General features: G+C 33.3%; 1 protein-coding gene across 2 annotated transcripts in view; it reads right to left on the reverse strand.

Moving 5' to 3' along the window:
* EDIL3 (EGF like repeats and discoidin domains 3) overlaps positions 1 to 14,701 on the reverse strand; it is a 448,089-nt gene that overhangs the window by 272,946 nt on the left and 160,442 nt on the right. Inside the window, exon 3 of one of the 2 annotated variants that reach the window (XM_017959723.3) lies at positions 12,637 to 12,666. The exons of the other annotated variant lie outside the window; for it this stretch is intronic. Coding sequence (XP_017815212.1) covers positions 12,637 to 12,666 — 30 coding nt within the window. The remainder of the gene's footprint in view (positions 1 to 12,636; positions 12,667 to 14,701) is intronic. 2 annotated transcript variants of the gene reach the window in all.

Here is a 14,701-nt window from a genome sequence, read left to right on the forward strand (position 1 = left end):
AATGCAGGGAGGACTAGAAATTAAAGAAACCTCTAAGTCTAAGTCTGCACAGATGGAGGTCAACATTAATTATGATTAAACATTGGAAATAATGTTCAATCTATTTTTTCTGAAACACATTCTTTGGTAAATAAAATAGTTTGTGTTTATATTTTTTCTGGTTCTCTGTGATAGTTAAATTTTACATGTCAATTTGACTAGGCTATGGTGCCCAACTTCTTGGTCCAATACTAATATAGATGTTGCTGTGAACATATTTTGTCGATGTGATTAGCATCTACAATTGGTTGTCTTTAAGTAAAAAAGATGACCCTTGCTAATAGAGTTGGGTCTCATCCAGTGAGCTGAAGGCTTTAAGAGCAAAAACTGATTTCCCTGAGAAGAGGAGCCTCGAGTCTAACACAGAAATCCTCCCTGAATTTCCAGCTTCTTTACCCTATACATGTTAGACTTGCCAGCACTCACAACCACATAAGCCAATTCCTTAAAATAAATCTACTTACCCATGTATCTATTACACACACATGCGCGCGTGCGCGTGCACACACACACACACACATCCTTTTGGTTCTGTTTCTCTGGAGAACTGTATAACCCTGAGAGATAAACTCTCTTTTCCTTTTTAAATCATTTTCCATTCATATAATTTTATTCCCATTAATAATGGTATCTTTATTACTTTTTTAACTTTGATGCTTTTCCAGTGCTTGGTGTTACTTTGGGTTTAATTTCTGGCTTGTCTTCTAGCATTCTAAAGGTCAACAGCACAAAATTTAAGTATTAATAATTCAAAATGAAAAGAAAATTATGAAATTTCAAAAGACATTTAATCAAAATTTAATTTACACCTCTAGGACTATCTTTCAGCATTATAACACAAGTTTTAAAAAGTTGAATTTTTAATACTGCAGCAGCATATAAACAAATATTAAGTCACTTTTTTCCCAAGCTTAAAAATTTGCCTAAATTTGAATGGTTAGTCTCTATTTTAAAGATAAAATTATTGTGTTTTGGCTGTATGTCATTTTTATATCTAATAAGATAATATCAACCTAACATAACTAATGACAGTATTTAATACTCTTAGGAATGTTCTAGACAATGCAGTTTAACAATTTTGTCAGTTTTTAAAATGTGAGAGAGAAGGATTATAGTAAGCAGTTCCTCAGAAATAAGGCTGAGTAAATTTAGTTGTTCCTATAGAAACCAATCATTAAAGTTTAAAAAGAAAAGATTGGGGGTGGAGGCGGAGTGAGGTGGCTGAATAGAAGCCTCCACCAATTGTCCTCCCTGCAAGAACACCAAATCAACTATCCATACAACAAACCAAACATAAGAACCAAAAATCAGCTTAGGTAGCAGCTCAGCCACAGTTGGGCAGAGCACCAACCAGGCTCCTGAGAGGCCGATTCCAGGCCGTGGCTTTTGGACAGTGTTTCTTGACCTGTCATGGACCAGAGGGGAGACTGGTGCCCTGAAGGGAGAGTCCCAGGCCTGACAGCACTCACCACAAGTTGACGACTGAAGGGCCCTGGGGCCTCGAATGAACATTGGCTATAGCCAGGCAGTACTCACTGTGAGCCTGGGGCAGTGGTGGCCATGGGGAGAGAGTCTGCTCGTTGTGGAAAGGGGAGGAAAGAGTGGGAAGGACTTTGTCTTGTGCCTTCTGTGCCAGCTCAGCCACAGCAGAAGAGAGTACCTCAGGACCAGGAGGGAATTTGCCACCCTGAAGCAAAGGACACAAGCCTGGCTGGCTTTCTCACCTACTGACTGTAGATCCCTAAGGCCTTTAGCAAACACAGGAGGTAGCCAGGCAGTGTGGTTACTGTGGGCCTTGGGTGAGATCCAGTGCTGTGCTGGCTTCAGGTCTGACCCAGTGCTATCCCAGTGTTGGTGGCCACAGAGGTGCTTGTGTCACCCCTACTCCAGCTCCAGGCATCTCAGAACAGACAGAGAGACTCCTTTTGTTTGGGAGAAAGTAGGGGAAGATATCCTGAGAATTCTTCTGCATAGTATCCAAGACCATACGAGTCAATAATGAGGGGAATTTTGGAAACTACACAAATACAAGGAAATTAAACAAAATGCTCCTGAATGACTAGTGAGTCAATGAAGAAATTAAGAAGGAAATTTAAAAAATTCTTGAGACAAATGATAATGGCAAGTAGGTCTATGAAAAGGTGCTCAGTAGCGTTGATCATCAGAGAAATGCAAATCAAAATTACAACATATAGGCAATATTATTATAAATGACAGTGAGGATGTGGAGGAAAGGCAACCCTTGTATTATACACTGTTGGTGGGAATGTATCTTAGTACAACCACTACAGAAAACAATTTGAAGTTTCCTCAAAAAACTAAAACAGAACTACCAGATGATCCAGAAATCCCACTACTAGGTATATACCGAAAAGAAAAAAATCAGTGTATTGAAGAGACAGCTGCACTCCCATGTTTACTGCAGCACAATTCTCAACAGCCAAGATTTGGAAGCAAACTAAGTGTCCATCTACAGATGAATGGATTTTTAAAGTGTGGTACATATGGACAATGGAGTACTATTCAGTCATAAAAAAGAATGAGATCCTGTCATTTGCAATAACATGGATGGAACTGGAGATCATTATGTTAAATGAGATAAGCCAGGTACAGAAAGATAAACTTTGCATATTCTCACTTATTTACAGGAGCACTTATTTACAGAGATAGAGAATAGAATGATGGTTACCAGAGGCTAAAAAGGGTAGTACAGGGGGCAGGGGGGTGGGGAGTGGGGATGGTTTATGAGTATAAAAATATAGGTAGATAGAATGAATAAGATCTAGAGTTGAATAGCACAGCAGGGTAACTGCAGTCAACAATAATTTATAGCACATTTAAAAATAACTAAAAGAGTATAATTGGATCATTTCTAACACATAGGGTAAATGCGTGAGAAGATGGATACCCCACTTTCTGTGATGGGATTATTACTAAATGTATGCCTTCATGAAAATATCTCATATTTCCCATGAACATACACATCTACTATGAACCCACTAAAATTAAAACTTAAAAGAATTGAAAGATCAGTTCAGTACAGATCAGTTCAGTACAGATAGTGCACATCCAGTTTTGGCACACTTGAAAATGTTTATATAGAACAAGATAAAATAAAGGCTATGGTGAAGCTGGGATTTTAAAAGTTACAATGCATGACAATGCACATATGAATATAATTTTAGTATTATTGAGATGTACATCAAATTTAGTTTTCAATAATCAGATTTTCAGGGTCTCATAGTTTTTATAAAATAGCATGAAAAACATAGCAATGTATAGAAAAATAATCATGAAGGTAGTTAAAGTGACAAAGAGATGTTATAACCATCATTTCCAATTGGCTTCGTTGATTGGTCACCTAGTGTGCATTTCTCTGATTCTGTTCTTAAGGAGTACCCTCATTTTTGTTCATGTACCCACACCTTAGTCACATAGCTCATAATCTTCAAAGAAAGCTAAAATAAATCTCATACTCCATGGGACAATCTTGACTGGCTGACTTTTTCAAGATAAACAGAAGGGATCTAAGTCTGTCCAGTCAGAGTGATCTCAGGACTCTTGCCTTGAAAGCATTTTTGTGCCCTCTCTGGTCATGCATAAGGATGCATATGGCCACAGTAGCTGTTGGCAGACATATTACAGCCATGGAGAAACCAGTGTTACTACTAAGATAAATTTTCTGCCACAGAAGATAGAATAGAAATATTGGAAAAGAAGAAGAGAAACCAGACTTTTAGTAATATCATTGAGCCAACTGTTCTCAACTCTGCGTGAGTTATTATTTAATCTATATTAGTCTATATTAAATTGAATTTTCTGTTACCTAGAACTAAGGAATCAGATCACAATACATAATAACTGTTTTTGAATATATGTATTGCTAGATATTAACATACGTAACTGAAAACATAATGGTTTTAAGGCGGTACCATGAGAGATTTAAATTTTACATAACAATAAGATTTTATTGTTTTAATTGTTTATGCTAACTCTGATTTTACAGTTTGGGGGAAAGATGATGGATTATACAACTACATTCATAGATATGTATGTCAAGATGTAAAGATACTATTTTTCACTCTTGTGATAGTTTAATTCTTCAACTTGTCTAAAGACAAAGATGTGTATACAATTTTCCAAAGTCCCTACTGGCACCATGATCCTGTTCTACAGCAAAGTTTATTTTAGTAAAAATATGAAAAAACACATCCATATAACAGGAACTTAAATTACAATTCTTTGTCTCACAGGTAAACATCACTATCACACACCTATCAAGAAGGAAGTTTAATTTTGTTTTAAAGAAAGGAAATGTAAGCACTATTTGGTCTTTCCACTAATGTCTTAGTAAACTGACCAAAGTCACATCTTTAGAAGCAGTGATTTTTTTTTCCCTGTTCCTCTGAGAATCTACAAATAATTACTTCTATCTGATTTTTAAATATTGTAGCATTTTTTTGGTTTTTATATATTAGGTTTTAATATTTGAGCCTGATTAGAGTATATTTATGAACAAGAATATACTCAATAAAACAATTAGTAAAGTTTCTCCAGGCACTAGAGGGAAAATATGCATTTATGTATAAAACAGGAGATAAATTTGTAGCAAATATAAGGCAAACAAAAATGAGAATGTGAAGTTCTATTTCAGACCCCAAGGAAATAAAATACTGAAATCAGAATGCACAAACAACTCTTGTTCATTAGAAAATAATGTGACAAAATATCATTTATTTTCAAAATGCATGAGTTGTAGAATAAATTGAGCATAGTCAGCCATGCCAAATTAAACTCCACAAGAAAACGAGAAAGAAATCTAAAAGATATCTGTAGCATAGTTAAGAAAATAAAAAATTCACCATAAACAGAAATGATGTTTTTGTGGAACTAAAATTAAATATTTCAAAAGTTAGAGAAAATATCTAATCACTCTGTATCCTGTGTGTATACACAAAATATGTATTTGTTTTATGAATGACTTTTAACTTGCTAATATAAAACCATGGCTTCAACTCTTTACTACTGCTAGCCCATATTCTATTATTAACCTTTGTATATGAAAATAGTATTGTTCTTAGGTATACTTCTTCAATGTCAAAGCTAATAATTTAAATGATTAAAATATTAAAAATTTAAAGGAACTGGTGAATGTATGAATGCATTGGTATGCCAAATCACCATTTTCTTCATCTCTATGAACATCACAGAGTTCATAATAAATATTTTATCAGCTATTATGTCCAGTGATCTCTATCATCACTACCAGTTGGAATGAACTGATAAGACGTCACATACACAGCTTTACATTTAAGTAAATTACAATAATTTTAACTTTATAAATATATGAAGAACACTATGGCTTTTGTATTTATATGTTTTAATATGATTGTCAAAAGGATTATCTTTTTGATATCCTAACATTGTGTGAGGTGCCATCTCATTATGGTCTTCACTGGAATTTCACTCAGCGATGTTGAGCACCTTATCATACATCTATAGCCATTCTCATGTCTTATTTGGAGAAATGTCTATTCAGATTCTTTGCCCACTTTTTAACTGGTTTATTTTTCTATTTGCAATTGACTCATATGAGTTCTCTATATATTTTGGATATTAATCCCTTACCAGATATATGGCAAATATCTTCTCACAATCTGCAGGCTGTCATTTTATTATCTTGATTGTTTCCTTTGTTGTGCAGAAAATTTTTAGACTGATGTGGTCCCACTTGTTTGTTTTTGCTTTTGCTACCTGAGCTTTTGCTGTGACATCCAAAAAATCATAGTCAAGGGGCTATTCCTCTATAGTTTTTTCTTCTAGGAGTTTTATGGTTTCAGAGCTTATAAGTTTTCAATCTATTTTGAGTTCATTTTTATACGTTATATAAGACAAGGGTCCAGGGAATCTTTGAACACTCTTTGTGAGAATGTAATCTGGTGCAGCCATTATGGAAAATAGTATGGAAGTTCCTCAAAAAAATTAAAAATCTAATTACTATATGACCTAGCAATCCCTCTTCTGGGTATATGCCCAGATGAAATAATATCATACAGATATCTGCACTCCCATGTTCACTGAAGCATTATTTGTAGGAACCAACTTTTAAACAATCTGAGTGTCCATTGATTAATAGATAAGAAACTTATATAATAGAATATTATTAAGCCTTATAAAAGTAGGTGATTCTGCCATTTGTGACAATGTAGATGAATCCGGAGGAATTATGGCAAGTTTAAAAAGCCAGACACAGAAAGAAGAATGCTGAATGATCTCACTTATATATGAAATCTAAAAAAAATAAAATTTGAATACATAGAAATAGAGTAGAATAGTGGTTACTGGGGATGGGGATAAAGAATGGGGAAAATGTAAGTCAAACAGTACAAAGTTGTTATGTAGGATGAATAAGCCTAGAGATCTAATGCACAATATGAGTACCATGACAATAATATTGTATTACATAATAGAAATTTGCTGAGAGAGTAGATTGTCAGTGCTCTAACAACACACACGAAGATAACAACATGAGGTGATGGATATGTAAATTTTTCTGACTATAGTAATCATTTTACTATATATGTATTTAACACATCACATTGTATATCTTGAATTTATACAAAAAAAGAACAAAATATTTTTACCATTTACATATATCTGAAAATTCCCTTTTTAATGTTTTCATTATTATATGAGTTAATCTAATATTAATAGCTACTTTTATAGAAATCCAAACTCAGTTCCACTTGTAGTATTAAAAAACTGCCAAAGTAATTAAAAACCTCCCCTTAGGCAAGAGAAGAGGGAAAAAAATAAAATGCAAGCTTTTGATTTGAGGTGATATGAACAACACAATAAGTTATGGTTTTAATTCGTTTTAACCACCGACTTACTGTATAGCTGCAAGATCTCTACTGTGTCATTTTCTAAGTGATTTTGGTGCCATCCACTAATTTTCCATTCCCAGCCCTGTTTTAAATGATTTCCTTGAGGGATGAATGAATGATTTCCTTGTGATAAATGAATGATATTTCTAAATATTCAAAATTATAGCTAGTAAGACCAAATAAATTAAAAGCAATGAGGAAATTGTGACAATAAACTTGATTTGCTACACCTTATAGTTAATTATATTTTATATAGTTTATTTTTAGTAGTCAATATTCAAATTTATATGTCTTATTCTTCTTCAAAGGAGATAGAAATAAGTATCGTTATAGTCAGTTTATGAAGTGTCTATTGAAAAACTTAAATAAAAGCTAAATGAAAATTGGATTTGTGCAACATAAGGAAAGCAATCACTGACAACTTTGTTTCAAGGTGTTATTTGATTTTACCTTTCAAAAATACATGTCATATGTTCAGGTGAATGTTGTTAATTTCAAAGTTGTAATCTTATCTGTATTTCATACTCCCTCACATTCTTAATATTTGCAAATCTTTGTTTTTAAAGGCATATATATTAGACCAAAGGCAGATAAATATAGTAGCACAGTTCAGAGACTATAAAATAATAGTTGATGTTGCAATCCCATAAGCAGATTCAGAAGGAAGTTTCAAGAAAGTAGTTTCCAAAAATTATTTGTGCAATAGCAATATAATTAGATTAAATATATCACTTCTAAAAGTGATGCATTTTGGGGTGCAGTTTCTGCTTTAAAAATGTGAATCTCATTAGTTTGTAATTACATCTTAAAATATAACTCAGATTGAAGAAATTTCTCTATAGTTCATTGATGTGATTTTATACTCAGTAAAACAAGATGCTTAAATATCTGAATGTAAGATTCAAGTAGGATAAATAAAAAGAAGCTTCTGGTAGCTAAAGAAGCAGATGTTAAGTGAAGCTGTCCTCATAACTCAGATGTTACAAAATATGGTCTTTTAGGCTAATATATTCTACCAGAACATTCAGAACTGAAAGTGATTAACAAGCCAATGCTTCACAATCAATAAGGGGATGCATGCCTACTATTACAAATGCAGATATGATGTATTATGCATCCTCTCTACGAGTCAACATTTTAAAACACTGATTAAGCACTTGCTATTTGCAAGGCAATTTGGAAGTTCAAATAAAAGAATGTGGGTACATATGAAGAAATAACCAAAGACAGAATGTGATTGTCTAAAGTATAAGAATATTTTCATTCTGAAATTTATTTTATTAAATATAATCTGAGTAACATGGGAATAAAGTGGAGGGATCAATTATCTGTTTTAATGAGGCAGTCTTTCAATAATTCAAAATATAAGGCAAATCAATTGTATTCCATTGTAAAGAAAAAAATCCATATTATTTTTTAGCATTATAACACAAATAAAACACTAATGTCTCCCTAATTTTCTCATTTATTGTCTTCCTGATGTTTTTCATTCTATATGTTATTGAAGATAAATATCTATTATTTACTTTAAAAATAGTTATAAACAATGAGAATATATCATAGCTATTTAATTATAATTAACCCAACTCTGTGTGCCTATGGAATTAAAACAACCTAGATTTGTCATATAATATCAATACATTAAAAATGTTTACTAAATAGTATGATTGAGTGGTAATATCCACTAGGAACTTACATTTTTAGATAAGTCATGTATAGATTTGTTCAAAAAATTATCATTTTAAAATTCAAAATTCATACATTAACAACTATTAATCAGGATGCTGTGACTTTTTGCAGGAAAAAAATCCTATTTATTTTATTATTTATTCTATTACTTTGAGAAGTGGCTATCACCAATTAGAAAAATAAATATTTAATTTATAGAAATTAACATATATATTTGAAGGAGACACTGTCCAACCTGGAAGAGTATGAACCTGGTAATGATATTATATGGAGACATGTGAAAGCTGAATTAACGTACATTTTTTCTGGCAAACAAAAGATTTCATTTCACTGACAACTGAAACAAAATGGAGAAATAACAGGGAAGAGAGATAAGTTAAAAGAGGACAATAAAAATAAATCTGAGCTTGGAAAATATCATTCTGCATCTATTCTGTTGGTGAAAGGAGATGAGAGTGAAAACAGAATATTAATGTTGTAATAAATATATTATGAATAACAGCTATAAATTAAAGATATATATTTGATATATATGATTACTGAAAAATATAAGTGAACAGGATAATAACTATTCCTTTAAAAAAATAAGTGTTGAAAAATTCAGGTCAAGAGATACTAAAATGAACTCAAAAATTTCAATCCAATTTTCATAATTATTCATATTCCTTATGAAATCAATTATTTGCAAATCTGATAATATTTTGCCAAATGTTTTAATATACTCTTTTTATTATACAGCTTGATAAAATTAAAAGAAAAACATTTGTTTCCCACTGTCTGTTTTTTATACAAAAGGAGTGTCTGCTTTACTAAATGACACATTTTCTCAATGTTAGTATAATCCATATGTGAAATTATGTAGCTAAATATTCCTTAAGAGCACGTTTGTTCTATTTTAAAAGTCTATGCTAAAATCACAACAAAAACATCTGTTCATATCTAGAAATGAAAGTATTTTTAAAACATAATTTAAATTCTATGATGTGCATATCACTCTGGAGGAAGATGAGTATTTTGAAGAAAAAACGTTCAGTTGCATTTCACAAAAAGATCTTCTTAGTGAGCAGAGAAGTTATGAAAATAGATTTAGAATAAGAAAAGTACACAAATAGCTACATTATAATTACATACAGCTTACGCTGGGTTACAATTCACTTTCTTTATACAAAATAATAATTTTGTAATCGCATCAACACTGCTTGGCAGGTGACTTAGTAAGGTGTGGGTAGCAGACAGGAGAAATGAAAATGAATTGGGCTAGAAAATGATGGCTGCTGTCAAGGATTGACACCCAAAGAGAAAGTCCAATTAAAGTTAAGAAATACAGACAGAGGAAGTCCTAGCCAGAGAAGTCTAACATCCAGAATCTAAAAGGAACTTAAACCAACAAGCAGAAACCAACCCCAGTAAAACATGGGCAAAGGACACGGACAGACACTTTTGAAAAGAAGATATACAAGAAGCCAACAAGCATATGAAAAAATGCTCATCACTTAACAGAGAAATGCAAATCAAAAACCACAGCGAGATACCATCTCACACCAGTCAGATATTATTAAAAAATCAAAAAACAACAGATGCTGGCAAAGCTGTGGAGAAAAGAGAACACTTACTGTTGGTGGGAACGTAAACTAGTTCAGCCACTATAGAAGGTAGTTTGGAGATTTCGCAAAGAACTTAAAACAGAGCTACCATAAGATCCAGCAATCCCATTACTGGGTATGTACTCAAACGAAGACAGATCATTATACCAAAAAGACACATGCACTCAAGTTCATTGCTGCACTATTCACAATAGCAAAAACATGGAATCAAATTAGGTGCTAATGGTGGATTGGATAAAGAAAATGTAATACATATAAATTACAGAATACTATACAGTCATGAAAAAGAATGAAATTATGTCCTTCTCAGCAACATGGATGGAGCTGGATGCCATGATTAAAAAAATTATGCAGTATCAGAAAACTAAATACCACATATTCTCACTTATGATTAGGAGCTAAACATTGAGCACACAAGGATATAAACCTGGGAACAATAGACCCTGCAGACTACTAGAGAGTGTAGGAGAGGAAGGGGGTGTAGGTTGAAAAACTACCTATTGGATACTATCCTCCCTACCCAGAAGCAATATACCCATGTAACCAACCTGCACATGTGTCCCCTGTAACTAAAGTGAAAATAATAATAATAATAATAATAATAACAACAACAATAAAGAAATCCAGTGTGTATTTTATACTTACATTAAATTTCAATTTGGAATAATGGAGTGTTCAATAGCCCATGTAGCTAGTGACTACCCTATTGGACAACACAGACCTGGAGTTTTTCTGGAAGAGGACTCAAGAAACAGTTAACAGGAGTTGCCTCTCAGGAAGAAAACTAAGAGACTAGGGGTATAAAGAGAGAGCAACCTTACTTTTAACCACAAACACTTCTGTCTTGCTTGAATTATGTGTCAAGTATATGGATTGTCTATATAGAAAAAATACACCACAATAGACAGACACACAGACAGAGTCTTTGGGCAACACTAACAACAGCAAAGCTTCAAAGTCAGGGCAAACAAATCAGAAACTAGGCAGAGGAAACTCGAAAACAGATGAGTTTGCTATTGAGTCATGTGATTAGGTTGGTCCCAAAACAGGCTACAGAATACTGCCTAGAGTGGGAGAAATATGATAGGAGTTCCTATCCAAATCAGGTTATAGACTATCTAACAATATTATGAAAATGAAACATCAATTGAGAGTTTGTCTGAATCTCTGATTCCATTTCAAAGGCAGTTATAGTTGTAATGAGTACCATGCAACATGACATTTACATATATCCTTGGAATTTATTCAAGAAATGTAAGATATTTATTTTGTTTTCTTCCACTGAAACTTTGATTTTTTGCATTTACTCATACAGGTAAAATCCTTGTACAGTTTTGCATGGAGATAGAAGTCATGAAGCCATGCTAGTTGAAATAAGTCGAGTCTATGAATTGAACTGACCCTATCTTGTATCTGAGTTCCAATAACTGGGCTATTTTCCCCCCTTCCATATAAGAAAGCACCATTCTGACCATTAATTTCAGGAGCCCCTTCCTGCTCTTGTCTCTCAGGCCTAACTCCTTTTCTCAATTACTAAAAGGAATCCATCTAATGCTGAGGTCTTTTCTGTTCAGACCAACCACGAACTGCCTACATCTCAGAGATTGACTCTTTTTTTTTCCGATGTTGTTGGTATGTTAGTCTGGTCTTTTATTAATTAATCAAGTGAGCTTTTTCTTCCCATTTTATTCTCATAATTGTGTCTGGTTTTTAGTCTCTCTGGCATTTCTCTGACCTGTCTCACTGTCCTGGAACCATGTTGAAAGTGGTTCTCTACCATTTGCATTCTATCATTTGCATTCTTCATTGCACATGGTTCAGGCCACAGCCTGTGTTTGATAAATACTAATTAGCTGGATAAGGAACTAAGTCATGATGCCAAGGTGCAGGATTATTAAATTATAATTGTAAAAATTACATTTTTAAAATAAAGTGAATGAGGCAGACATAGTTTCTACCCTTAAACCTAGTGAAGAGGATGTCTGATGCCAGTTATATATGTGACAGTGCTGTATTCTCTCATGAAAGGTATTTCTCAAAGTTTATTTTACCATTTTCCTCTTTTTTAATTTTAATTTTATCATTCTACTCCTTGTATTATTTTTCTGTATTTTTCTCAATGTTCTCATTTTCCAATTTTCCTTATTGTTTAATGTCAGTCTGCTATTGTGTATTGTATTTTCCTCTGTATTAGTTTATTTCAAGACTTTTCTCCTTTTATTCAAAACTCTTAACCAACATCATGTAATCTGGCACAGCAGAGTGGGCTCAGCAAATATAAAAGTAAATAAATAAACAAACAAACCTGTGCCAGTTTTCTGGTTGAAATCTGAGAAAATATTATTCAAAAGGTTGACTCTCTATTATTAAAGGCATGATATTAAATAAGAAATATCTTTATAACATAGGAACTTTACCTGCTGAAGTTGGTTCTTCTTCATCTGATGCTGTAAGAGGAAAAGGTGAAATGAGGATGGGGTAGAAGTGAAGGGAGGGAGAAGTGGGGAGAGAGAAAGAGAAAAAGAGATATTGAGATTGAACATAAATATATTTCACATTTCCAAACACTAACTACAAGTCCCTGACTTGTACTTTTGTGTATACATTAGAAAATTGTCATTATTTAATAACAGATTAATAAGTATTCACATTAAATCAAAATATATATGCTCCTATACTTTAAAATATCTATTAATATTTATTAGAAAAAACATTGAATTGTGTGAATTTGATTTTCCTTTGCAAGCAAGATTAACTTTAGTTAATTTGAGTGTAAATTATTATAAATATTATTGCTGAAAAATATGAATTCTATATAACATAGAACTAGCCCACCATCAATTTTCTATTTGGCAAAGAGGAATGAAAAGTCATGGTTGATAGTCAAAAATTGTGTTCCATGAGATAGAAGTTATAAGAAAGGAAGAATTAAACTTCAGGGTGACTCAAAATCACTTCTGACTTTTCCAAAGTAAAACATGAAGATTCCAGTTCTCTCTCTCGCTCTCCGTGTGTGTGTGTGTGTGTGTGTGTGTGTGTGTGTGTCATATACCACACACTTCAAAATGTAGTAGTGATGATTCTGTGGTAAGAACACAGGAACCTGCATTTTAAAGAGTGATCCCAGGTGGTTCTGACTTATGTTCTGTAGCCCACACATGGATACACACAGACATTATAAAAGAGAAGGCCACAATATGAAAATAAAATTTTATCCTTGGGTAGTGGTTGCCAACCCTGTAAGTATATTAGAATCCCAAATTCTGGGCTCCACATAGAACCAATTAAGTTAGAATCTTTACATGGTATTAACTTGTAGCCAAGATTGTGGTATTACTAGGCAATATCAATATAAGGTAACATTAACTGTAACTCATAAACGTGTGAATCATGTTGATTCCTGCTTTAAGAGGTAGGAAGGTTTGAGAGCAGCAAGACTCCAAGGGCAATAACCTACTGCCCTATGTATGTGGAGGATGGAGCATAGCAATTACAAGAGTGAAAAAAAAAGTTTGTCTGAAGCAGCTTCACAATTTTGCCTAGAATCCATCTATTCACTTTTATACTTCAACACACACTCTGTGAGGAAGTATTTCTGCTCTGTGCAGAAGTACAGTTTACCCAGAATATTACCGTTGAATTATATGACACAAGCCAGTACTATTTCACTTGATTCATGAAGTTTTAAAATAAAAATTTACTCAGCTGAATTGCTTATAAAGGAACTTTGTTCCCAGTGGATTTGTTAATCGAGGTATCACTGTGGAGCCAGGGAGTGGTCTCCACTCTTTTCCGTTAAGGTTGCATCTGCGCAGAGTACACATTAGACAAGCTGACTTTGTGTCCTGACAGTATTTTCCTCTCACACTGTTTGGCTCGCCTCCTTGGCACATAAAGAAATGGAGAGAGCAAACACAGTTGGCGTGCATGGCGCGGAGAACATAAATATTTTAAAAGCTGTTTGCCACTTTATCATGTCCAAAATATATCATAACATGCCCAAAAGGGGAAAAAATGGTAGCTTCCAGGAATTCCCTTTTAGGAAAATACCACAGGGGCTTGTAGAAGTGCTGACTTAGATGAGTTATTGTTAACAAAAATCTAGAGATGCAAAAGAAAAAAAAAATCCTTACACTTATGGCTGGTCACTGTATCTGTGTGAACTCATTTAATTGACAAAACAACCAATGAAATTAAAATATTTCTCATTTCATAAAGGAAAGTACAGAGGTTCAGAGTGACTGAACAATCTGTGTGAGTTCAATTTGAATTTGAGCTCATGTCAGTGTGACTTTAAAACTGAACTCCTTCTGCTATGCCTTATTGTCTCACAAAGTGCTGATTCCATTTCTACTTAAAGATAAAAACCAGATAACACACAGCTTATTGAAATTCACTAGGTATTATTTAAAGTGTTGGATCATGGGAAGGTTATGCTCCTAATAATGTTAGCTGGACTTAAGCATAAAACTGGGGGAGAAA

The sequence above is a fragment of the Papio anubis genome, chromosome 5 (genome assembly GCF_008728515.1).
Source record: "Papio anubis isolate 15944 chromosome 5, Panubis1.0, whole genome shotgun sequence".
Classification (NCBI taxonomy): Eukaryota; Metazoa; Chordata; class Mammalia; order Primates; family Cercopithecidae; genus Papio; species Papio anubis.